This window comes from Limulus polyphemus, unplaced genomic scaffold (assembly GCF_000517525.1).
Source record: "Limulus polyphemus unplaced genomic scaffold, Limulus_polyphemus-2.1.2 Scaffold684, whole genome shotgun sequence".
Classification (NCBI taxonomy): domain Eukaryota; kingdom Metazoa; phylum Arthropoda; class Merostomata; order Xiphosura; family Limulidae; genus Limulus; species Limulus polyphemus.
Genome location: NW_013666294.1, coordinates 297,474 through 325,461, shown reverse-complemented (window position 1 = coordinate 325,461; position 27,988 = coordinate 297,474). Strand labels below are relative to the sequence as shown.

At 31.6% G+C, this 27,988-nt stretch overlaps 1 protein-coding gene across 5 annotated transcripts; it reads right to left on the bottom strand.

Moving 5' to 3' along the window:
* Nucleotides 1-221: 221 nt before the first annotated feature.
* LOC106459942 lies at nucleotides 222-20,190 on the bottom strand. Of its 5 annotated transcripts, none has more exons than XM_022386519.1 (6): nucleotides 20,089-20,190; nucleotides 16,437-16,953; nucleotides 5,793-5,900; nucleotides 4,085-4,357; nucleotides 2,939-3,176; nucleotides 222-334 (listed from the first exon to the last, which is right to left on the bottom strand). In XM_022386519.1, the coding sequence occupies exons 2-6, from the start codon at nucleotides 16,926-16,928 to the stop codon at nucleotides 330-332; spliced, it is 1,116 nt and encodes a 371-aa protein (XP_022242227.1). In that variant the 5' UTR covers nucleotides 16,929-16,953; nucleotides 20,089-20,190; the 3' UTR covers nucleotides 222-329. The 5 variants fall into 5 exon arrangements, with proteins under 5 accessions (XP_022242227.1, XP_013775065.2, XP_013775064.2 ...); XM_013919611.2 differs by lacking the exon at nucleotides 222-334 and adding an exon at nucleotides 364-785 and having other exon boundaries at nucleotides 20,055-20,157; XM_013919610.2 differs by lacking the exon at nucleotides 222-334 and adding an exon at nucleotides 365-785.
* Nucleotides 20,191-27,988: the final 7,798 nt, after the last annotated feature.

Here is a 27,988-nt window from a genome sequence, read left to right as displayed (position 1 = left end):
GCCTACTTTAAGCAGATTTGGATAAAGTGAATAATTAAAGATTTATTGGCTGTATAATTTGACTATTTTTGTTCATTTCTTTTGTGTCTATCACTAAAAAAAAAGTAGGTGAAATTATTTCAAAAACAATGTCAATATATATATATATTTGAAAATATTATAGAACAGTTCAATAAATATAAAGTAAATGAAATAAAAGTTATATTATTTTAAATTTGTAATGGTGTGACTGACAGTTAGATGTTTTGTACATCCTGAGAAAAATTCTTGGGGGCACTGGCACAAACCACCAAAAAACTGGACAGTCCCAGCAAAATTAGGATGTCTGGTCACCCTAGTTATGTGAAAACAACACGTATCAGAAAAACTGACAAATTCTAAAAAATACAAAAGTAAGAAGGTAAAAGTACATGGCATGTTTATATACCACACACCTTCAAACAATTGCAGCATGACTCCATGTTTCAACAGGAGTTGTATTGGATGATACATCTTTCAGTAGGAATTGTGTGCAAGACTTCCTAGGTATTTCTGCATTATTCATGAGCCACTGAATAACTAGTTTATTTTGCCTGATCATCTTTCAGATGAGTGTTTATCATCACTTGTGGATGTCATATCTAGGCCTACACTTTGCAGTATACACTCTTCATTAATGCACTGTCTTCGGGGTAATGTGTCAGTATATCTATTGCTCTGTCCAGGGAAATGCATGGAGTTTTTGGAGCTATCTGGCCTTCTGGGTTGCAAAAATTCACCAGCCACTTCAGTGTTGCATGATCTGTCTGGAGTGTAAACTTTTGTCTGTATAAATAATGATGGAAGTTACCCAGGTTCGAAAAAACCCTTAATAGCTCTAATTAATTATACTTGCCATCAGTATTAGGTCTATAGATTTTTTTTATAACACTGCAGGGTGGATGCATATATACATTAAGTGGTGGAATGGGTAATTCAGATTTTCCTCCAATCTCAAGTGCTCTCTAGTTTCTGATCTTTTTTCCCATTCCTATATCCCAAAAATTTTAGAATAAAATATTTTTGATACTAGTATATGGTGATTTAAGAATGAAACAATCTATAGCTGTTTTCTTTCTTGTGTGGTAACTAAACTGACTTTCACATATTGGGTTATCAAAGCTTCTCTGTGATCTAATCATTAAGTCATGATTAACAGTAGGTACAGTAACTCTATATAGTTTGTTGTTGTTGAATCTCACTCAAAGGTAATTGAAGGCTAGCTGTGCAAGTTCTATATCAACACTGAAAAACTTGTCACTAGAAAAAAATGTAACATTTAGCACAATCATACAATTTAAGTGCTCAAGTAGCTTCCAGTAAGATACTAATAAAGGAAATTATGAAACACAAAGACTTTACGAAACTTTTAAATTCACTTGTTAAAGCAAGATTAAAATCCCACCAAAAAATTTAAAAAGGCAGAAAACTATTTTATTTTCAATGATAAATATACAAAATAATACATTCATCTATTAAGGCTAATACCAGTTCACATATCCTGAAGTAGAATAAACAGGAACTATCTACTCTTAACACACTGCTATATGTCCTATACTGTTAAAATACCCATGAAACACAAGTAAAACAATATATCAAAGTATAATGTGGCTTAGTAAAAAAAAAGGAGGAAATATTACTAAATAATTATAAAAATATTTATTTTACAGATCCTACATAAGCATACAAATTATGTTACATTTGTTTCACTTGCAAATCTAGTTTGTCTGGTAAGAAAGTAAAATACAATTGTATCATGCAATAATAGTCGCCCAGTTTTGAAAGTACTGGAATATTAAATTCCTAACATCTATCAATCTACATCCATAAAATAAACCTTATACACAAGTTGCTGTAAGGCACATTTCTTCAGATGTTCTACAAACTTATTTCTTATCCCTTGAATATGTCTATAGATTTTAAAATATCCCACTGAGAGAACCACAATTCTAAGCAGAATCATTTTACAGTACCAAAACTTAATGTTTGTTCTTTTTAAGTAATACCTTGCATGAAATAAGCCTACTTTTCTCTATAGCTGTATTTAACATCAAGCTAATACTAAAAAGGTACTACAATGAATTGCATTTTGGATAATTCTAGTTAAATAAAGTCTTAGCCATACTACTCCTTCAACATCTTTCATAGCTATCACTAAAGATCAATACTAGTAATCAGATACACAAACTTTCATTATATAAGATGACTAGGTTGTTACTTTAAGCCTCATTTAAGTTGTTAGGCCCTTGGGTTTTAATGTTATAGACACCAACTAACTAACTGATAAGGTCAAGAAAAGCAACTTTAAAGGGGGTGGAGAGACTGGAAATTCCTGTTGTTAGTTCAGAGATTCAAGTTTTCCTTTTATTGGCAAGTTGACTCTATATATCAGATAATCTGAGAAGTTACTAAACATTATTTTAAAACAACATAGCTAAGTGTTTGAGAAAACTTTCAGAGTATACAATGTCATAATTAGATGCAATGAACCACTTGTAGAACAAATATTTTGCTGAACAATCAAACACTTCAACAAAAACAAACTGTTCACAGTTCTCAAGTTCTAGCCACAAAATGCTGTTAAAAAAAATATTCACTGAGCGACTGGTTTAACACAAAAATATAAATCACAAAGTGTTTCTGTAAGTACACTTCAAATATACTACAAAAAATAGCAGATTTATAAAACTAGAAACTCAATCTGTATTATTACATTAAGCATTTCTACAGATTAAGGTTATTTATTACCCATTAATATGGTACAGCTACTGTTACTTTTAATATGGAGGGTGAACTTTTACAAACCTCGGTCCCAATTTAACCAGCAGTTTTTATAATTAAGATGGAAGTTAAACAAGCATTTACTTCTAATACATTGTAAAGGAAGTTATTCTTAGATTTCCAATACTTTACTTCTTACCAACTTGCTTCTTGTTCGAGACAATGTTTTTACATTTTGGAATGTGTCGTTCAGCTGCTGCACCATTAAACTTCCGACCACAGTGAGGACAAGGGACGTAATCAGGGTTTTCCGAGGGTGGTGGTGGTGGGAGATCTGACAGCTTGCCACCACTTGCTAGATGTTTTTGGACAGCCTTAGCTTGACGAATGCTGGCTATGAAATTTTCATGTTGTGTTCGCCAGTTAGACTTTTTGGGCTACAGAAAAAATTGATGAATACATAATTAACAACATTTACGTAACCATAATTTTTTTAATGCAAGCACTAATTAAGTCACTTTTATCTTGGAAAATTGAAACAAGCACATTTATTATGTAAGAAAAAATGCTCCGAACTTTTCCTAGCATCTTCCAAAAGTCTACATACTTTACCAACAAACAAAATACCAGTTAACATGGGAATTTACTAAAATAAAACAAAATAATTTTGATCTCATCCTCCACGTTAAAAATATCTTTCTGGAGTTTTCATACAAGCTTTTAGTTTACCTTAATTTTCTGGCCTATGCTATATATATAAAGAGAGAGAGAGTTCTATCAATTGCCTATGTGTAAAAACAAGCAATTATTAAACTTGCATTCTGTATTTCTCACTAGACAATCTATGTAGCTTTTCTCTTGAAGCCTGTTCCCAAAACCAACAAATGTTGCCTTATCTGCCTGATCAATTCATATTAAACAGCAAACTTTCATTTAAAACAGCCTACACAGATACAAAGAATCATGTAATATTTCGGTTTACCTTTCACACTTCAAATATAAAAAACAAACTTGTAAGGTAAACATGATACCTGCACTTATATTATCTCCAAATATTTAAATGAATTTCAAAATTTTTAGATATTTTTAATCTGCATATTTAGGTTATTCTATTTTAAACTAAGAATTGGTAAATTTATTATTCTATCAACTGTTGTAAATTTCCTAATTAAATGTAAGAGCTATCGAAACTTACAAGTTAAATCTTAAAGATGGTTATCAAGTAAATCCCAATAATTTTTAGTTATAGCCTCAATTTAACCAGTTGAATAGAAAAGTAAATTACTTTTACACATGACCAGTTAGAGAGATGAGTTGTTTTTTTCGTTGTTTTTTTAAATATTACCTTTGGATCTTCTTTCTTGTATTTTTTCCTAACAAACTGCTCTGCTTCGGTGCCTTTCACTCTCATTTTTGTGGCATCAAACACCTTCCGCTTCTTTTTTGAAGTTTTATCACAGATTTCTTCATGTTTATGAATGCGATCTTTTGCAAAACTCCTACAACAGAATTTACATTGCTCTAGGTTGGGGTCTCTGAGTTTGGACCTAAGAGGTTCTTGAACCAACTCTGCACCACATTTCTTAGCCATTAAGGAGCTTGTCTTGGGAGCAGAATTCTAGAAAACAAATAATGAAAGCAAGTAAAGCTGGTATAGTGACTAGATTAGACTACCTACACAAATGTCATAGAATAATGCAGCAATCTACTTGTTTATATATATAACTGATTATACACTGTGCCCCTGACAAGGCCACACCTAATGAAATATTTCTGACTTAAAACAAAACTAACTCATAGTTACTTTATTTTGTATATAGAAAATTTTCCTTCACAAACAATATCCAAAAGTATTTCCATATTGTTTCATCACAGGTTTGTGTTTTTTTCTGGTGATTAAGTATTAAGGAATATGGAAAGTAATTATTCAACTGTCAGGTTTAAATAAAACTGAGGAATGAAGAAATATTTCTTGTTTAAGACTTACAAAAAATTACAGTACAATTTTATCCTACAATAAAGTGAAACTCTTATCAAAACATTCCAAAATACATAGGATAAGTAAAACATTAATATTAAACATGATCATATTTCAAAAACTAAATAGTGTAGGGGAACAAAATTTTGGCAGTTTCACTCAGAAACATTTGGACACGATAAAGTGCTTCAAAAACAGATGATCAGACATGTCTAAAACATATTCTCGGCAAACTTTTTCTTTCTTTCTTTTTCTGAACAGAGGTGTCCAGTTAAGGGTGTCACTTGCAATTATCAAGTTTAATTTCATTTACTTACAATTTTGGTTTTGTGGGATAAAAAGTAAAGAAAAACAACAGCTGATTTTTAGAAAAAAAAAATATATATTTGATCTGGAATTTATTGTCTGCCTTAAAGTTCAAATTGTTTTCTGTAATAATAACATCAAATTAGTACTTTTATATCTCAGTTACTGTATATTATTAAAGAAATTTTGCCCAATTTACTAAGTAACATACAATTTTTTGTCACTTTTACCAATTATTTTGCATATCACAGAGTAAACCCTAAAAACCTATCACTTTACTATAAGAGCTTGTTCAGTCTTCTAAATACCTTTCATAAAAAATCATATAACTTACAAGCATGCAGCTTCAAGTCAGGTTGGTATCTACCAGTAACGTCCAAAAGCATAATGAGCTTAGATTAATTCAAAAACAAGAATGAAATAATTTTCAAAGTATCATAAAGATATATGTATGTACTATCTTTATGGGGCTTTTTTCTCCCCCATATTTGGAGAATAAAAGCTTTAAATGATTTCTTGATTTATCTGTTAACTCTTACTCACATAAAGTAAGAAGTTCAAATCCTCATCTATTTTCAAAGCATAATCTCAAGTTACATAATCACAGCTGGAACCCAGTGCCAAAAAGATAAGACCTTACGGCGTAGATGTTGAAGAATCAAATCAAATAAACACTAATAAAATTCTCAAATTCCAATTAAAGCACAGACAAACCGATAATTACATCAAAATGTACTGCTTTAAAATATTTACTACTACAGGTACCTACAATTTGTTTTGTATTTGAAGACCTTTTAGTTACACTTATTTGAGGTTTAGCAGCATCCTTCTCAGGCATTGGCTTCACTGGCACTTTTACAGGTTTATCATGGAAAGGCTGAAAAATCAAAAGAAAACATGCAAGTGAAAAATCCTGTGTACAGTTATCAAATGGCTACTAAATTTTAACTTACCATTCAAAAATAATTCAGTAGATTCAAATGTGAACTAGTATAGTTTACAAAATGAATAAAATTGTCGACATCTTTCTTGCAGCAGTGAAGACTGTTTTCTCTAGTGTTAGGGTACTTAAAATTAGTTAGATTACTTAGTATTTGACCTACATTTACATAACCACTTATTGTGACTTACCTAGAGACAAGTCTAAATATTTCCATTGTTCCAAGTTCTATTTTGTTTATGCTAAATTTGTAATTACTGTAATTGAAATAGACTAGTTGTCCACTTACATGATAGTTTTTTTTATTTGTTTAAGTGGATTCCTAATTTTAGAGGGCCCTAATGAAGCATTTTTTTATTTTTACTTAGACATCATCATTTATTCTCAAAGTGGGAGTTTCTATAACTTACATCTGAAGCTAGTGCTTGTGTAACAAACACTGTTAACTTATTTAACAGTTTACTTATTATGTACTTGAAAAATCTATCATTTCTTGCAAGTCTGGTATACTTTGGAAGCTTCAAGAGAGTGTGTATGTGTGTATAAGTAACTGCAAACTGCGACTCCTTACAAATAAAATGGTGAAGTTCAATAATTAAATTTTTAAAAAATGAAGTGGGTGATACCACCTCCATTCTAAGGATTGGTTAGACTAATCTAGAAGGGAAAGTGATTTGAAAATTATCTAGAATAGAATACAAGTTTCTATAATGATGTTTCTATTCATTGGTCAATTACTCGTCTAGTATATTTCTAGGATCCTAGATTGGAACGATGGTTTGCTGAAGAGTCTGATAAATTATAATCAAAAGTTATATTAAGAAACGAACTTCAAAGTAATCAACAAGTTACGTGTTTTGCAACCAGACTTAAGCTACACTAACACACAAATAATTTGTTACTGTTTAAGAAATACCCATAAATCCATAATACTAATGTCAACCTTCAAAGCTTGAAGTCATTGCAAATACGGCCTTCATTAGTTAATGACACTAGCAGAAATGCCACCCTAAGCAGCTATTTGTGCTAGTAAATACTAATTGTAGTATTTATACTTCAATGAAAGAATTTTTGAAAAAGTGAACACTTTTTAGAAAAGGTTTTTTTCTGGAAAGTACTGCAAAGGAAAAGTGTTCAGATTGTGCTCTTTAGTCATATGCAACTCATTGCATCAAAAGTATTCAATGTACAGAGCTCAAAATTTTCATAAATTTTACTAATATAAACTGTAATGTTTTTATATATTAAAAGTGCTACCTTTTATTGAAAAAAATTTTTAAATTACATCAACAAAGGTATAATCAAACCCTCAGATACAGTCCTAGTGAAAATCATGTTCTTGTTGTTAGGAGAGTTTTATTATAAAGAAATGGCTGTTCAACATACCACAGTTATACAGTCATTAAAGTTGGTGTCATAAATAAGATGACTCTCTTCATAATAGAAGTATCCAATTTCATAGCAGACCATGTTTTCATTCAGTACATTTTCTGAATAACTTAATTTAAAATATAATGCATACCTAATTTATTAGTTGTATTCTTACAACAAAAACTGCCATTCAAGTAGGAGTAAATTCAGGCAACCCAACCTAAGACATATGACGTTGTCTAATAATATCACCACGCCCTTATACATGATGAATACACATACAAGTGAAGTCAATATAACACACCCAATATACATAAGCTAATACTAAAATATTAAATTACCTTTTTAGTGCAAAGAAAATTTTAAATCACCTTTAGTATCATATCTAGATGTAAGATAACACATGGTTTAACACGTGTATACATAGTAATATGGAAAAAAATATATTTAATTCATATGCCTAAGCTTTTTTCTTTCTTATTTAATTCAAAAAATAAATTATGAAGACTTTATTATTGTAGTTAATGAAAAATGATACTGATTCAAGATTAAACCACGCAATACACAAGGAAATTACAGTTCATTTATTTGAGCAAAAATTAACCTTCTGCAAGACATTTTGAGTAACACAAGTAAACCAAGACCAAGCAGCAGTTTCCTAAACTACATTTACACTGATAACCAGGTAAAACATTAATATTAATATTACAGCACTAAAGATACCTATTATTGTCAAATGAGAACATTTCTAAGCTCAATATTGTCACACACACACACACACACACAAAGAAAAAAGTTACAACCAGAAAGATGTTTTCAAACTTAACTATATGAACTTAAAGAATTAAATAAACAACAAGAAAATAAAAATCTAAGCAATGATATATCATGTATTTAATCTTGTAATGACAAACTTAAATAAAAAGAGAATATGAGTTATTTCAGTTCATAAGAACTTTGCTGTTTCCAAATCCATTTTCACCTACTAATAAAGTACAGTTGACAGATACACACTGTTCCCTCATCTGAAATACTAAAATACACTCAGTAATCTGAGTTCATGCGATAACAGTATAGATACAGCAAGGTAAATGAGCAACATGTATTTTAGAAAAAATTTTCCCATTTTCAAAAACTGTAACAAACCAAAGTCAAAAGTCTTTTTAGACTCAGGGACGACAGGTTCAAAACCAGGACATCTGGTCACCCTATTCTTACATTTATATGAAAAATAATAATAATACTCTAAACTGACAGCAAGTGATTTGAGTAGTTTAGGGTCATTTCAATCAAAGAGTAAATCGTACGTGAAAAAAATAAAAAATAGGTAAGTTTGAATCACCATCAGATGTTGTTGTTGTTAAAGCTCAACACTAATTCACATACACTGCTTACTAACAAATACACTTAATAAGTATGAAAGGAAAATTGAACCACAGCAACACAACCTACCAGATAAATCATAGCACATGTAACAGTTGACAACTGTTTCATTAGCCTAGAACTTAACATTTACCATGTTCTCACTAAAAAACAAATTGGTTAAAGTATCACTAAATACTGTCTTTTATAAGCTGCTTCACTAAATTTATTGGATTTACATTTAAGACAGTTGCTTTTTGTTTTAACACCAGTATTACCTAAACCTGGTAGGTTCTTCTCCAACAACAATATTTTGAGTAAAAGGATTAGTGAATATCATGTACTAATCCTTCTAAACAGATACATTTGCACATGCCAAATGTAAACATTTGAATCACTTTGGCCCTTTATCTGAAAACCAACCACCAAACTGCAAGCAGATAAAACACACAGACGATGATATTTCTCTTTAAAAACTAACACCTGAAGATTTCCCCTACCAATGGTTTATGGAGTTCAGAACTACAAGTACAACCATCATCCTCTAGGAAGCAAGTACTAACCTGTACAGTTTCTTCGAACGAAATATGGATCTTTCCTATTACTACAAAAATTAATGTCCAAATCCAGCTGAGAAAGCATTCACACAAAAAAAAAAAAACAGCAAAGGGATTTCAAAAACAATATCCTTCATTCCATGTCAAATCACCATGCCTACACCAAAATTAAGCCCCAAACCCTCAGTAATGATCAGCAAACCCCAATTACCTTCAATTGTCAAACCCAGGTAGAAACAATTTGGCAGTTTTTACCAAGATGAAATATTTCCTGGCTAACTACCTCGCACATCACCCCCTCCACTGTCTCCAGCTCTAGTGTTTCATTGATATATTTCATTAATATATATTCTTACTAATGCTATTTGTTTGTTTTAGATTCAAATCTGGGCACTGGTCAGGTGAAATATTTGGCCCCTGAATAGTGAAAGTGGGTTTTTCTCTAAGCACTCCTGTCTCTCCTCCAACCCCATAACAAATTCTTTAGGATTGGATCTATTGATCTCCATCATACACCTTGGTATTGAACAGACTGATCCACCTCACCTTTTTTTTTCTCTCTCTCTCACACACACACACACAAAGAATCTTACTTGCATCTTCCACACCCAGAGCGGGGCAAAGGAGAATTCAATTTCCGTGTAACTCTGGTCTTCAAACCCAAATATCTCATGTGATGATTGTTCTCTGTGGATATTTCAAAATTACTCTCAACCCCAACAGCTTGTAATAGTTATGGAAAAGTTGTAAGCTGGCCATTAAGTAAAATAAACTTGTTTCCTTTCTTTACAGTACATTTCTGGAATCTGACTTTTGCAGATACTTGTGAACTTATTTGTAAGTTATCAGTGGATCTGAATACCACAGCATTATGACATTAACACTTAAACACCAAGTAAACTTACATCTCGGTTGTCAATTTTGCTTGTAAAAATATATAACTATAGAGGTTATAAAATATTACCAGGTGCTTATGCTATATTTTGTGTGATTTTCGTGTACAACTACTCCAGAACAATCTGCACTAGCTAAAGGAAAGACAGTTAGTCAACACACCACCAACTGCCAACTCTTGAGCTACTCTGTACCACCGATCAGTGGGATTTATCATTACATAACACCCACAAAACTCTAAGAATGAGCATGTTGGGAAACAAGTCAAGCGCCCAAACCACTTGAGCAAGATGCTTATGGATTACTATAAAAACAATTACATAATTTATTTTCGGCTTAGAAAGAATAATTTCACGTGACTGATCGTCTGCAACCACTCTTCACTTTGAGGCTAGCGTTGTACTTGGGCCAGTGAAGCGAAAGAAATACAATTATTTATATGACAGAAAACGCTATCTGGTGACGAACAACTTCTGTCAAGTTAAGACCATTCTAATTAATTATTTTTCACTAATTATATAGATACTTCCGTTTGGTGCCCACCAATAGATCGTTTTGAAAATAACACCAGTAATGCAATAAAATAAAATAATTAATAATAAAACATTATGTTATATTTATTTAGTGAATTTGCGATATTAAACATTTGTTGTTGTTTTTTTAATACTTGTTTCTATTTCTCCATATAAATTCACAAAGATAAGAGTCAAGCATTTAGCGTTGAGATCCGCATTGACGCTTTTGTACTGTTGGTGGGCGCCAAACGGACATTTACTAATTCATTTAGTTTCGGTATATTTTACTTTCAAGTTACATTCCCTTGCTTTTGCACTCCCCCCTATAGTTATAGCTATTTACCCTAATAGTTAAGCTTTTGTTTAACATTCGAGCGATTAATTTGTAATTATAGATTTTGTTTATTGTAGTAATTTGCTAAAGACGAAATGTGTGTATACAAATACAACTATTTCTATGAAAACAAAAAATAACAGTTGTACCATCGTAAGCCTATGAAGTGAACTATTATATATATCGGAAGAAAACTGAAGTAAATAGGTTTTTACCGTGAATCATAAGAATCAATATTTACTTCGGTACCAAAACGGTTTGTAAAACCAGAATGTATGTATGATAACAAACACCATTTAATTATATTTATACGATAACTTTACACGTTTTGAATGAATTGCAGTTTGTATATAAATGTAAAGTATTTCAGTTCACGAAATGGGGGTACAGAATAGATCTATGTCAATCAACAATGTCATACAGAATAAACAATTCGAAAACTGTCATTACACCAACATAATATCGTTCTATTAATTCATTCTACCCTTGGAATACACCACGGCGAAAGGAACCGAAGCTTGATTATTTTGATCCGATTTAAAGGTTTAAACCACTGTAAAAAAAAGTATTAACCCAATCTCATCTATCCACCTTTGCCAGTTGCAGAAGTGGCAGTTAGTGACGCCTGATAACCTGACCAACTTCCTGACAGCTGTCATTTCACTTCACTACCCTTGATATGATAAGAGATTTTTCAACTTAACTTTATTTTTAAAAATCACTATCCATGATCTTCTGCGTAGTATCAAACAAGTGAATGACGTACTTCATGAATCAAGGGTTTATGTGTATGTGTGTTTTAATATTTATCTACACATTCTTTCGGCCATGTATGAAGTAAGATTTTTTTATCCACCAAGGTTAACTATGACGTCACCAGAAAAACCTCTAATGATTCGATACACAGTCAAAATCGGTAAACAGTATATTTGTTAAAATACGGTTTGAAAAATATGGAGCTACTTATAAAAACACCGCACCTTCAATCCTCTTATTCATATTATGGATTTGATTATCACTTTTATAGTTTATGCTATTAAAAACAAGCTGAAATCAGATCCGAATAAAGACAGCACAATTCAATTAGGTCTTTCAATTCCTACGTATCAAGAAGGTAAAAGAACTCGGATACAGTATACTACCATAATTGGGCACATAATATATATACGCAGGAGTGACTATAAGTATGCAAGTACTCTATTCGAGGACAAATAGGGCGTCCACTGAGTAACAGAGAATGAATCACCATTCTGAACAGCTGGTCGGCTGAAGCTCACCTCTGTAGAATTAGAATATTTCTTTAGTCTACTTTCTCAGTACTGAGAAGGTAGACGTCACAAGTATAGATATAAAAGTATGACGTGTGGGTATATTTAAAAAACAACTCTTGTAGTAATGTTTACGTTCTACATTATTCTTTCCCTTATTAACTCTGATAGCTCTTTCATGAACACTTGTGTTTTATAGGGAAAGACTATATAAAACTGTAAAAAAGCTATGACGTACAAGTCAAATTGATCATCTCTTTCATGAACACTAGTGTTTTATAGGGAAAGACTATATAAAACTGTAAAAAAGCTATGACGTACAAGTCAAATTGATCATCTCTTTCATGAACACTTGTGTTTTATAGGAAAACACTATATAAAACTGTTAAAAGGACTATGACGTACAAGTCAAATTGATCCAGTAGACTAATTTCAAATATAAAACCATTTACCTACAAGAAAAGGGGTAAAAACAACTAACAATCTGCAGCTTTGGTGTACAACACAATGGACACATTGCAGAAAAGTGAAAAACGTATAAAGAGTTAATACGAACGTTAACATTGAGAGTTTCGGTAACATTAAAACTTAAGTTTCAAAACAAATTATATAATGGCAAAAGATGTCATAAAACAACTTCTATTAGTTCATCGACATTTAATGAAAGCCTCAAGTTAAGCAGCACAAGTGCGTTTGAGCCATTAAGTCGATCAACTCCGAAATTATTTGATAACAAATGATAAAAAATTGAATTTATACATGCAGCTTATAACAACATTTTATTAGTTGGTGTCTGTTCTCACTATCACAATATCTACAAATAGTAACGGGGATTATCACAAAATACGTGTCAAACAATAACTGGAAGCGATCCCAGTTTTCTACCACATCCAAGTTCAAATACCTGGAAACACAAGGTCAGTATTTATTAAAACCAGTGACCCATATATTCGATGCCTTTTGGGATAAATTGTAATTAAATTAGCGCAACTAACACATTATGTATCAACTTGTCATTGTGAAAAAAAACGTGAAAATAAATTAATCAGTAGCGCAATTTATTTTGGAGCACATAGCAAAGCATAAATCCTACTAGACATATGGTTCAGGGCGACCTCATTTTTCAGATGTCAGCTTCAAGCCGAAAGGTCACGGAGTTGCTTATAATCACGTTTACATCATGAAAATAGTTTCTAGGCAAAATGGCAAGATTCCGTTCATTTTGTGCAAACAAACGGTATTTAATCATTTGAAAACAATTCACGAAAAACAGGACGCAAACTGTTTGGCACGTACGTTTTGGAAAATATGGAAAACAAATTAGCATGACCACTATATCAAGCCACAAGCACTACCACTACAAATATTTTATAACCAAATGGCCAAAGAAGAATTTTACTCCTTCAACAACCACTGGTGTACAAGGAGCAGTAGGAGAAAAATAATGCAAGTTACCAGTATGCAAACTCTTGTGTCCTTTTCTATTGGAAGCAGAACTGTCTTAAGAACTTATTTGGGCGAGATGGCTGTAAGCGCCGACCAGTAAGGCTGATATTAGGCTTAACAACATAACTGAATGCGCACCGTCTCACGTAATTTATGTGGATATTACATTCTGCAGTAGAGAGGTAGTTGTATTTGTCATTCCATTCCTACTGTGAGACATGGCACATACAACGCATTTAGTTTAATACTTTTCATATAAAAGGCTGAGTTATGGCATTATTGATGTAACGTGTTACCTTACAATGCAAGATGAACTGCTGACCTATTAGGTTTACTCAGAAAATATACATTAATGACTTTCACTACAAAAACACTGTGATTCTCGAGAACTGGCTATCTTGACTTTTGACTTCTGGAGAAAGCAATTGAGCCTGAGTATCATCTTTTCTGCCACGGGGGCCTTTCAGCTATCAGAACACAATGACTGGGTAATTGTAATACATAAAGCACTATGTATCATTTCAAAGAATTTTGTTGCTATATTCGTCATCAAAAGTAAAATTTCCAAAAAAGATGCTAGGTTAGGTTAAAAAACCAGGTTCAACGTGTTTTAGGCCTAAAATTTCCGCCCGTAGTGTTTTTAATTACTATAACAGTGATATATACCGTAATAATCTAACATAAATGAACTAGCAACACCTAAAAATCAAACACATTAAAATATGCAAAATAATGAAAATCTAAACTAGAAATCGCAAAATATAAGTACTTCAACATTCCCCCATTTCACTGTCAATACGCCCTGTTAAAAGGTGATAAAAACACACTTTAGAATGTGAATTCTAGAGCTAAATTACATTAATTGAACAATTTAACCTTTACTAACTAGGTAAAGACTCTCCATAAAAGTATGAGTCGTGTCTCTTGATGTATAAATACTGAAGCCAAGTGACACTTCATAACGAATTATGACACAGAATAGAGTATGTCAACGAATAAACGCCGCTGGTCAAATTACTTTTCACTGAATCTGATTGCATATACATCACAATGAAAATTACACAGTAAGTATACAAGTTACAAGCTCGTACAGTGTAATAACTACTCAATCAACCTTTAAATAACTGAAAAGTCAATATACAGTAACAAAGTCTGAAGATGCGCGCATCAAATACCATGTTACTGAAGTAGTTTCTATTCGATAATTTACGATTAATAACAGCGCACTATTAATATTTATACGGCATTCCTTTTCATTTAATAATTTTTGTACTTTATTTCACATATGTGGTTGGAGTGTCTTATGCGAATATCCCATCGGTACCTCTTACTGAATAAAAAACACGCATGTGCACACGCGAGTGATTTAACCGTAAACTATAACTAAGGGTACTTGTAAACAACTGTTAAAATAGGTCAAACAAGTTCGACTTGAACTTTGTTATGACAACTTCAAACGAACAATTCTGATAATGAAACGTAGTTTAACATATACTTATATAAAATGGTGGACTCCTGATGCATCATGCAGTAGCAATAACAAGTATATAACTAAAGTTCAGAATAAAAACCTGTACTTTATAACATCCAACGCACTGGTTACAATACAATGTTATAAATTTATATATATATATATATATATATATCAAACGCGGGATTAAATATAAATAAAAATATCTTGACTAGTAGGGCATTTTTAAGTTTTAAAACGTTTCAAAGTGTTGAGGTCAATATGATGAAATTTTACATATTAATTAATAAAAATGTCAAATAAGTATTCCCCCCCCCCCCAAGTTATTATTTTTGGCTAGGAAAAGGTAGGTAACCTTAAAACTGTACCATTTTAAACACCACAAACTGGGAGAATACAAGCAGACTATGTTTATAGAGATATTGCACCTTTGGTATTGGAATGCCAAATACCCCCCCCCCCCCCCCAGAAGTAGGCTTCAATTGAGAAAGGAAGAAAACCAAATATTTCTTTACGAAAAAAGGGCAATAACAGAAACTTGTTAATTTCAATTACATACTAAAAACTTATTATATCTTTCTAAGAGGCGAAGCTGTTAAGTTAATATAGTATTCTTGCTTGAAGACAATTATAGCTTACTCAAGTTGAAACATTTATCATATTTTAAGCTTTCAAAGTATTCTCTTGATGTAAAGGATGGTGATTTACCATGAGACCAAATGTAGTACAAGTATACTATCACAAAGTGTAGAAACTGAACAAATTCTTGTAAAAATTAGATAGAAATCAAAAGAAACATCAATCACAACACTAATTGTATTGTTAATCAGCTAATAGTGATTTAAATTCTTGCAGAATATCAAAGTGAATATATACCGAATTGATAATCATGGGAAAAATATTTCCTTTGGTATTTTCAAACTGTACAGCACCTTATTCAACACTTGGGCCAAACTGGAGCCCTCTGAGGAAGACACAGAAATCCCTTAATTTAGGCTGTTTCCCATCTCCTACACAATAATTCTTTAACTAGATAGCAAGATTGACCATCAGCTATGATATCCTCTACAACAAAAAGTGTAAAGCAAGTGCAGTGGCATATCATTCATAGCTTGAATTTTGGACTTTCCAACTTGCAGCTCAGCATGATAACCACTAGGCTGTGCCAACCTTATATATTAAGAGTTTATTTTCTTATACATTAACTTTTTTTTTTTTCTAAAAAGCAGCAAGATATTTTTAAAAGAAAACTCACCTTTTTGACTGGTTTATTTGATTCAGTTAACTTCTCATGAACAGATTTTACACTCTTTTGAGGAGTAGATGCAAGATGGTTTTTCCGAACATTTTCTTGTACAGTATGACTTGATGATTGAGCCACAACATGACTCCCACCTTGATGAGTAGATTTTTTTAACCCATTCATAGTAGGCTTTTCCTGATGTCCATTATTGGTGTTTGTCTTCATATTTTTACCAAAATGTTGGGATCGCTCTCCATAAACAGCAGTTTTTGTTGCCCCTATAGGCAGACGGGCAGAGCTTGATGTTGCCCCAACACTTTGGTCACTTGGAGCTACGTGGTTGAACCCACTTGGCTTGGAGATGCTTTGACCACCTCTCTGTGTTGAACCAGGAATTCTTAGTTTTGATTGAAACTCTTGTGCATCAACCGTTTTCTTCTCTTGCTTCTGCAACAGCAACTTCTGACGAAACTCCTGTTGCATCTGGTCTAATCGTGACGGCATGGTTAAAGAAAACTATCTACAAAAACTACAGACAAATGAATGTTGTTAAAGTCCACTTTTATATCTGAAAATTCACTCATTATTATAATTTTTTTACAGTTGAAACAATATGGTCAAGTGAGACAATAAACGAGTTGAATATAAAATATGGACAACAAGGGAGCACTTAGTCCTTCAAGGCTATCCTGCTACACCCATCATTAAGAAAAATTAAAATTTAAACCTTCCATTTACTTTTAAGAAAATCAGTGATTCCCTTCTTAGGTTCTTGTAGAAGTTTCATCTCCACTACTACCAATGGCAACTTAATCCATAAGACAATCTTCATTGTCCTATTGTCGTCAGATTATAGCAGAAAGAAATCAGGAGCCTTTATCCTATTAATTCCTAAGTAATTGTGTAAGCTTCGATAATATCACCTTTTACCCTTCTTTTGTCATGAGAAAATAAGATATCTTAAACTATCCCCATAAGATAATCCTTCTATCCTTGGAATCATCCTAGTTGCCCTCCTTTGAACCCTTTCCAACAAGTCAATATTCTTTCCTACATAAGGAAAACAAAACTGTAAACAGCATTCCCATTGAGGCCTAACTAATAATTTGTAGAAAGATATAATTACAACTTAAGTTTGGTAATCCATAAGTCTATAAACATACCTTAAAACTCTAGTAGGTATTCCTCTAGCACAAAGCTGTGCCTTGATGGTTTGAGTGATTTAATTTTAACCATCTCTGACAAGATCCCTTTCTTGAGATACACTACTGATTAGGTTTATAAGTGTTATTTTTTCTTTAAAATAGTTTATATATGGATTGATAATTAATTTTGTTTTCCAAAATTAATTATAACCCCCATCATTTAACTAATGAAATACAATTTATAAGTCCTCCTCCACAAGTTTAAATTGAATCTAATCATATTTAGTTCTTCTACATTCCAGTGGGGAAAAATAGTCTTGGCTCATATTCTTTTAAAGCAGGAATTAGAAACCCTACTCCAAACTCACTCCAGCTGGTCAATATCCTTCCTATAATAAAAGGATTAACACTAAACATTCTAAAAAGGCCTAACCAGCTTTATACCAGTTAACAATATTCTTAATCTCAAATTAAAAATTTCTGTAAATCAATATCATAAATACTTTAATTTTGTTCAATATATCTGAACACTACCTTGTAGGTCAACCAGAATTTTAAGGTGTATTTGTAGACATACTAATTACAAGTCTAAAGATGCAATTATTTCTGTACAAATCACTAATTAGGCCTCACTTGGAATACTGTGTGCCGATTCATTTCTTTTATGTTGTAATATGTCAAATAACATTAACTTCACTGCAGCTGGGGCTGGGAAATAAAAGACCCAGCTGCAGTGAAAGAGTTAACAGAAGGGTAAGAAAAGTTAGGAAATTTATTAAATATATAAAAGTGTACAAAAAATTAAACACTAATAAAAAAAGAGTGCCTGGCTAGGACTTTCTAAATAAACAACTCAATCTCCAAAACAAACTCAAATACAAAAATGAAACATTAATATGAAAAGTCAGTAAAGAATTAAATCAATAATAACAAATCAAGAAAAACAACCAAAGATGAAAAACTTAAATTGTAAGATTATCCACAATAACAATATTGGACACTTTTCAAACACAATAAAAAAGTACCTGAAATGATAACTAACAAATATCTTAACCATGGCAATATTCAAATCTCAATCTAATAACATCTCCCTCTTTCTCATCCTCAGTTTAACTCTAAATCTTAAGTTATTTTGTCTTACCAGACCATGCAATTACATACCACATGACTAAGTACTTAACATTTGAATCACATAATTAATAATGAACTTAGTATCCATAAGTCACTGCTAAGGAAACCTTGTGTTGATGTCTCAATATAAAAATGGCTTTTTAATATTTAATATAAACTAGGAGTATGATGCACACAATCTAGCACTTAAAATATGAATAAACTGAATTATAGAGGGAAAAATAAATAATAAACAAAATCATAGCTAAAACTAAAATAGCAACTGCTACCTCACAGTCTAAGAAAGGATGTTGACTTTTTATAAAAAGTTCAAAGGAGAGCTTCTACTAGCATGATTCTAGACTTAAAAGTTGAAAGGTTTTCTTGTAGAAATTGGTTAAGATATATTATTAACTTGCTTTCCTTGAGAAAAAGAAGGTCAAAAGAATATCATATTTAAGTTTACAATAATATCTGGGGGGGGCTACTTAGATGAAGGTCTATAGTCTATAATTTGTTTATGCTATATTCTGAAGACAACCAGATGAAAGGACTACAGTTTAATACTTGGAAGAGACAGACTAGCCTCAAATTAAGTGTTAGGGGATTTATTTTTCTAATGGGTCATTTTTCTTACCAGTTAGTGGCACTTTACAAACAGTTAAAAGGGGGAAATCTATAATTTCCTGGTCTTTAGTTCTGACTTCTTCTCAAGGATGTGTATCTAGGGTCAGCTCTTTTGGACACAAAAGTAGTGGTCTCTTGTTGTCTGTATGTTCCGTTAAATAATCCAAAATTTAATTGATCTGAACGCTGATCGTTATTTTCAAAGCTAACATTCGAGTCAAACGGCTTGCAACTTCCAAGTTGAATGTAATCTTAAATAATATTAATAATAGCTAATACAACTTCGTCAATATTTTTAAAATTTCAACTTCCGGAACAAGCGAAAAACTTAAGTGACGAGTTTATTTTAAATTTTATATTTAAAAAAAATAAACACGCTTTGAAAGTTTTAACACTTATTAATGTTATACTAAATGTAAAACATTTAATGATTTATATAGATTATAATACATGAAAAATAATTTTATGTAGCCTATATTTCTGCTTTTACTGTACAATTTAATTTTAAACAATAGCGACTGAACTACTACTACTAGACTAAATTATATTACTGTAGTGTACAATAAGAGTATGACTATGATTACTAACAAATTCATTTTACGTTTAACTTTCAGCTTCACAAATCACGGTTAAACTTAAATTCAAACAATGTTAGTAAAAGCTTATTACCAAATGACACAAAAAAGGCTATATCAACATTATTAAGCACACATCTGTGACATCTATCTCTTAATTAGAAACAACTTACTCCACTCAATGTTTAGACATTTCAAAACAGTTACCTTTACTCTTCAACTTTCCAACCTTACTCTATTAAACAAATGCCCGCTGTTGTTACAATGTTTGGATTTTAAAAACATATCAAACCTCTGCAGACTATTTAAACGTTGTATTCTTACGCGGAAAAGAACAACGAATGCCAGCAAATCATTTCAAAAACTGACACAACTAATAACAATATTGATTTATATAATAATTTTTATATTTAATACCAGCAGTTAGTCTTTAATGAGTTAAAATAATTTATTTATTTTGAAAAATTTTGTTGGAAATATACAAAACTGTCAAAAGAGTTACATTAATAGAAGAAGGCGCTATATGTTCTTTATAAAAGAAGTAGTTCCGATTTTCAAAGACTTGTAATATAATTCATTTTAAGACGTGTATATGATGTGTAGTTGAGAGAAAACGGGAAAAACGAAAAACTTAAAATATATTTCTGAAAGACTTTAGCTTCTCTTTCTGCTCGAGAGAAGTTGAAGTTGTTGTTATTTTCAGAAGTATTGAGAATTACCACCAACGTTTCAAAAAGTTTTAAATGAGTTATTTCTAAAATTACTAAACAAAATGCTATTAAAAATCCTTTGAAAAGTATTTTTTAAGCACAGATTAAGCTGGCACCTCAATTTACGAAGCTTATACTCAATACTTATACTTATTCCTTTGAGTATTAATTGTTTCAGGAATCATCTGCTTTTATTCTTCTTCCTTTTTTGTTAAAAATAACTCTTGCGTGTATTGTCCATTTTTACTTTCAGAAATCTTTTGGTAAAGTGGATTATATCCAAATGAAACTGAAGAGCCATATTGGATAGTTCCGCTGGATAACAAGAGATTCTCTTAAAATATTGATTACAGAACGACACTAAATTTCTTACTAAGTGAATCAATCAAAATAAAGTAACGAGGTTAGACACAAAGTGTAATACAAAATGAACAATATTTTGTGTGTACTCACTGTCACTTTTACGGGACGATCGCATTCCGCGACACAGGACTAACTACTGAAGGCCAAATTTCAGTTTAAACTAACCAAATGATGTTCCAGACCAGTAACACTACTGAAGACGAAGTTCCAGACAAAACTGATCAAACGTAATATTCCTTATCACGCAAGAAACTTCGCATTTACTAAGGGTGACTTGCTCTATCTAAGTTATCTTCATTCCAACAAAGGTTGGGTCATAACCTCTAACTATCATCTGAACACCAGTTGAAGGATATTGCTGTCGACATCTTTACACAACGTGTAGTATTTAGCAATAATCTCTTGGGATAGTAACAGAAATTATCCACTCTGAGAACAGCAAAGGAACAAAAGTAGCTTAGAACGAAATCAAATCGATTTAACAGCTTTCTCATCCACGTTTTGAGTGAAACCTGTACATATAGAGAACAAATAATAATTTCAAAATGAATACTATAATATTATAAGAAGATAAAAATGCACAGTATATTCAAACACCACATGGAAATAATAGTAATAACTTATTCTTGCCTCTGTTTTGCCAATTTTGCGAACCATAATTTTTTTATTTGGGTGGCCAGTGGGGCCCTTGTATGGCAGTAGCTCTAGACCCTGGCCTAGGTAACCTATGCGTTAATCCAATACTGCAAACAATAACTTCTAAGTTAGCTTTTAGTGGAGTGAAACATATATATCAGGTGTTTGTATTTTTTAGCTTAGACAGGCGGATACTTCATGTTCACTGAAAATTATTACAATTTTTCACAGTTATGTGTTCAAGCACACATGTATACTTAAGATAAAAAAAGACTAGTCTTGGAATTTAGATAACTTGTTACATGGCGTCCTAGTTATGCCTTATCTATGGTGTTACTGAACTTTTTATGGAAATTATCACTGGAGAACTATGCTAGTATTATGTATGTACTCTACTGAGATGAACTGTGTAGAGGTTTAAAATTTCCTAGAGGTTATATCCTCCCAGTTTTTAACTCATTGAATGATCAATGAACATACCACTGTATTCTGGGAGTGACCCTATTGCGATTTATATATAATAGTTAACTCTTTCAGTTTTATTCATAATTCCTTCTCTTAAGATCTCTTAACAGTTGTAAAGTAGCTAGCGTTTTCCAGCATCTCATATGCTTGTAAGATGTAATTTATGCTATGAGTAACTAAATATTATTTTTCACTTTTTTTTACATTGCGTTCAGTCTATTTTCTTCAATTCAGTCAAGTTATAAATTCAGTTTTAATTCTATGTAATATATTTTGTCATTTCTTCAATTATTGAAATTATTGTTCTTATTTCTAAGTTAATCAAAGATCTAATTTTGGTCACACTAAATTCAGTCAAGGATGCGTGCTAAGCCATCCCTAAGAGCTGCTTTCTGTAATAAGATTTAGTGGTGGAAGGTATCGTTTATTTGTTGTACAATTGTTTTGAGTCCTACATTACCTTGTAAAGAGGAGCTGCTCTATAGCTGTCACATGGAGAAGAGATACTTTTGTATGCTAGTAATTCAATTTTTCAGTTGTCAGCTACAGAGAGTATGTGAAATGCGAAAAGAGTTTTAATGTTTTCAGCTACATTCATTTCTGACTTGGGAATCAAAACTTGCTGTTTTTCCCATGTCTTGTGATATCTACCAATCATACATGTTTTCTTTCGATTAACTAATTAAACTGTCTTTAGCTTATTTTCCAGTAAAGTTAATTTTTATCTTATTTTCATTCAAGTATATTAGAATTTTATTCTGATTTTAGTGTATTGTACTATAGTTTATCCATGTCAGGGTATAATTAGTAGAGGATTTGCTTGAATTATTGGCTTGAGCTAAGGTTACAAAAGCTCATCTACTCACCTGGCTACTCCATGTGAAGATTAGCATTATTGTTTTGTGTATGTAATAGTATGTTTTCTTAGTATGAAACAGATTTTCATAGATCCATACATTGTACACATTATAATTAAATGATCCTTGAACTTCACCATGCCATTATAATCCCTGCCACCACATCCAGTCATCTTCTATCTGATGACTGTGCGTCTTGATAATAGCTCTTCAGCATAGTTTCCATTGCAAAAGGCTCTGTTTTAGTTTTCATAGCTAAAGCACACCATTCCTTCCTAAATGCTTTCTATAATACATCAGTGTATAAGAATAATTGTTTCTTAATGCTTGTTTAAATAGTCCAATTGCTGTATCTATTGACTTGACTAGTATGTCTTCATACGAAATAGCATAAATACTCATTTCATTCTTTAACTGCTTGAGGTATGTGATGGTTGAACAGGGGTATAACTGGAAGCCTTATCTTGTGAACCCATACATTGTTTCTAGATATAGATCCTCCTTGATTATGTTGCACACTGTTGCCCGAGACAAATATACAGCTTTCGTCACTGACCTTTGTGTTCATGGATTCTCACATGTTACAAGATACCACACTTTGCTTATAATGGCTGGGGTACAACTTGTTGCAGTTCTCTTTCTGGATGACCCTGGTGCCCCAACTTGATACATAATAAGTACAAGAGATGTTCCTATCTTGGAAATTCTAAATCATCAATGTGAAAACACTTACATGATATGAATGTATGAATATTTTGCGTCAGAAAAGGTTGTTGCATACTCTTCCAAAAAGTGGTCCATTTTTTGTGGCATCACGTTACTTACAAAACATCAATGTTAAAATGTAGTTTTAATACATGTCATTCCACTACAATTTTATTTCAGCAGATTTGTAAATTCAAAATCGTTTTCATATAATCAACTCTCTGTACTTCATAGCAAGCCATCAAACATCCAATAAGGCATCATAAATACATTCGTTTTGTCTTACGATTGTGTTTGGTGTTCAATAAAGACCTCTTTACTCTGTTGTACATTGTATCCAGTCCATTTCTTCACTAAACTCATTCAAAAATAGAATGATTCAGATTTACTTCGTGATACATTTCATGATCGAAACTCCAGTTATGATGCAAATGATACCTAATTACTCTTAAGGAAAATCAGTGCATCTTTGGAATGTAGTGCGAATGATCATCTACATAGATAACCTAAGATTGTAGGATACTACACCAGATCACTATTTTGATATAGAATGTAGTATTAACATATAGTTCTACTTCTTTTAATCCGTGAAGACTCGCATATTTAGGAGCCTTGAACTGATGTGTTAAAATAATATTTAAAATTAAAATACATTCATTATTCTTATCTTTCCCAAAAGTGTAACAAAATATGTAACGTTTAACAACTTAAAATGGCAGTTAGGTATCTAATTTTTGTCTTAATTTTAATATATATATATATATTGGGTACGAGTTTCCATTACTACCCATTAGCGTACAACTCATCAGTAGACTGATATCTCAGTATCCTGCTGTTAGAGGTTTTGCACTTGTTAACAACAGTAACACCAATATTTATAAGAGTAGGAATATTAATGATAGTTTAAAAGACTCAGGAAAGACGCCATTTCGATTGTTGTATATATTTCTGCTCTAATTGCTATATAAAAAACAGATATAGGAGAAACTATAAAGTGAAGGAGTAACAGAATGTTATTTGGCTCAAGAAGTTTGTACTTCAAGGGAGATTATCGTCACTGAGTCTGAATAGTTTAGTTTCTGAAAGTCAACAACTAAACAAGATATTTTGCTGAAATTTAACTGTTTCTACTTTTCAGTCAGTGCAAATATTTCACAAATATGAACATCACCAAGATGTTTTAATGATATCACTCGTAGAATGATAACACTAAATTGAACTCGCAGTAAATAATAGCTATTGCATCTGTATTTTGCATATACATGGTCCTGAATCAGAGACTTATTATATTACACCTGTGATATTCTATGATTTAGTATCTGCAAACAAAAATGTAATGATTTGTCAACATTTCAGTGGAAAACAAAACTGCAGACGAACAAAAAAACTATTTATAACAACAGCATACACAACTGAAGGAAAAACAAAAGAAGCTGTCACTGATTCTAGAGGAGGTATAAAAAGAGTAAATTACTAAATAGATAAACTGATTGTAACTGAATGAAACTGTAAATAAAAGTTAACTGGATTGAAAAAGAACTTAAATTGGTCTTTATAAACACGTTGCCTGTAACTAAAGGATTTAAACAAAGAAAGAACGAAATATAACTACACCTGTACTTCTTGTCTCTTTTAAAGGAAATGCAACTCCATAGAAAGCTCCAAACTGTTTTCATAATTCACATTCTCTTAATGTCTTAATCAATCATTTAACCAAATTTTAGGAATTTGGTGACATTTTCTAACTCATGTGACATTTGTAAAATAGCCTCATTCTCAAACAAGATCATGTTGATCACAACTCCATAAGATAACATATATCTCGCCTGAATGAGCTCTCTATAGAAATAATATATATTGTGAGATTAACACTTCTTCTGAATAAACTTTTCCAGGTTCTATACTAGGAACTAAGTAAAAATAAATAATTTCTGTCTATCATACAAATAGACGAGCTAATGCTTTTAATGTCTAATGGAAATATATACTAGAAAAGAAATACACTCGCCTGCTACGTGAGAATAAATTAAAAACAAAAACTTAAATCAAACAGCCTTCAAAGTAAATATGAAAAACTTTAACATTGTTATTGTTAAAAGCTACATTTTTAATGTTGTAATTTAAATGTTGGCTAGCGGGAGCTGCGAGTTTTAGAACACCTAGAAAGTTTTAAGGATGTGACAAAAAAGTTTTCGCATATATTCTATACTAAATTATAAATACAAGTTAGCTGGCAAGTGTGTAGAGTTGTTTCGAAAGTAAAATTGAAAGATAGTTTTGTGTGTATAAAGTTACTTGAAGAGAGTTGAATCAGTCAGTGAGTTTTATTGGTTTTTCAATCTGTGTCTACTACCGCGGTTATTGCTTTACTTTGTACACGTAATTTGATTTGTTTTACGTTAGTTAACGTCATTTGTAACATAGGCCTACAACAACTTACTACAGTGTACAAGTGATTAGGCTTGTAAGAACGCTAAAGGCGGAAATGAATTAATTTGTTACAGTTTAAGTGTACCTACTTTGTATTATTTTCACCAGATAATTTAAAAGAATCCACCAATGAAAGAACAATAAATTACATATTTACTGCACCAGATACATATATATTCATACACCAAAATAAAAAAAAAGCAGTTTCGTAATAGCCCTTTTCAATCAATTACAAACTTCCTCAAAATGAAACATTAATGCAGTAATTGAAACACATTGCAATTCAGTCATTTATGATCAACATATTTCATAATAGCAGTATCACAACACGAACTATGTGAAGAAAGAACTAAATATATTTATTTGTTGTTGGAGGTCTTGCAGCTCCTAGTCAATTGTGGAAAGCAGTTAGTCTTCTACCTTTGGTCAACATTTTTCCAAAGCTTTCTTAGCTAGGGCCACATTTTCTAAAGCACAATCAATAACCATCAAAAGTTACTACTCGTGTATATTATTAAATTGATTAGATACAGGACGACAGATTTATCATAGCTATAAAATACACCTTAACAGTACTATATGTGCTACAATTCATTTCATTCGATAGGGATTTATATAAAATTCACACAAATTCAGTTCAGTATTAACATTTTGGAGTAATCTATTTTCTAATACACTCATATTATTCTCAGGTTAAGCTGATTTCCATAAGTATTAGTAACGCCTGGTTTATAATGGGAGAATTGGCAGGATAACTCACAAAATAATACTGAATATAACTATACTGAGTTTAAACAAATAAATAAACATACTGAACGCAATGTGTAATACAAAATGAAAATAATCTTTATTTATTCACAAAGACAAAAACACAGTACGAGTACTTGCACTGTAAACTGGAAAGTCATCTTTCACTACTTATGAATTGATCAACTGGCTTTCTTCCTTCATCTCTTCATCAACTTACTGACTTCAGATCCCCTGTATTACTGTTTAAATCTAACAGAAAACATGAGGTTTACCCATTTCAACTAACACAACCAAATGACTGGTAATTCTCATTCAGTGTAAGGGAGGCTGTAGCCTTGACATATAATCTACATTCTTGTATAACGTTCAACATTACAGTAATAACTCAAGGAGCAGATCAGCTATTATCACCAGAGAATAACAAAACAAAGGCAGCTATAGAGAAATCAACTTACCTACTTTCTGGACCATATGTTGTACAAAAATAGCACAGACTTGGAATACACAAAAAGTTTTGAAAATTTTACATTAACTCACCTACTCTGAAATTCATACATCACAGGGCCAACCCACCCCTCTTCTGAATGTGTTATAAAAATATGTTGTAAATGGAGTTACATTTCACTGTATATCAGATAAGTGTACTTTATTGTTGAGCTAGTAAAATCTCTACAACTTGATGAGAAAATTAAGAAATCAATAAACTTCAAACAAATTAATATAAGGAAACTATGGTTATTAAAGCAGTTTAGCTAATACAACCATATTTATAACTTCTATACTGGTGATATTAATTGCTTGAATGGTATACTTACGAAACAAATTAAGGAAATGTGGATCAGAGAGGCTGGAAAATCACATTTAAACAGCACACATGAAAACCTACAGCTTTCACAGTGGGCCTGTCTCCATCAAAAGCAAAATAACACTGGGTTCATAATTTATAACAAACTCTTCTAACTCTAATATGTTTTACATTTATAATTTCTTTTATTAAACTATAAATTGTGTTTACAATTTTAAAATTATATTAGAAGCTGTAACTCACATGTGAGCTTACGAAACAGAATAGATCAATTTAATGTTACACAAAACTCCTTCTTCCAAACAGCCTTCAGTCATTACCAATATAATACTTTCAAAACTTGCCATAACTAAGGTATATAGAATAGGCCCATTTTTTATTTAAAT

Bases quoted from the DNA above. Each gene is read 5' to 3' on its own strand.
- LOC106459942 (XM_013919610.2), bottom strand. From the start codon at position 16,928: ATGCCGTCACGATTAGACCAGATGCAACAGGAGTTTCGTCAGAAGTTG. The intron at 5,901-16,436 runs GTGAGTTTTCTT...TTGATTTTTCAG, and splicing joins CAAATAAACCAGTCAAAAAG to CCTTTCCATGATAAACCTGT. The intron at 3,177-4,084 runs GTAATATTTAAA...TTTTTTCTGTAG, and splicing joins ACAAGAAAGAAGATCCAAAG to CCCAAAAAGTCTAACTGGCG.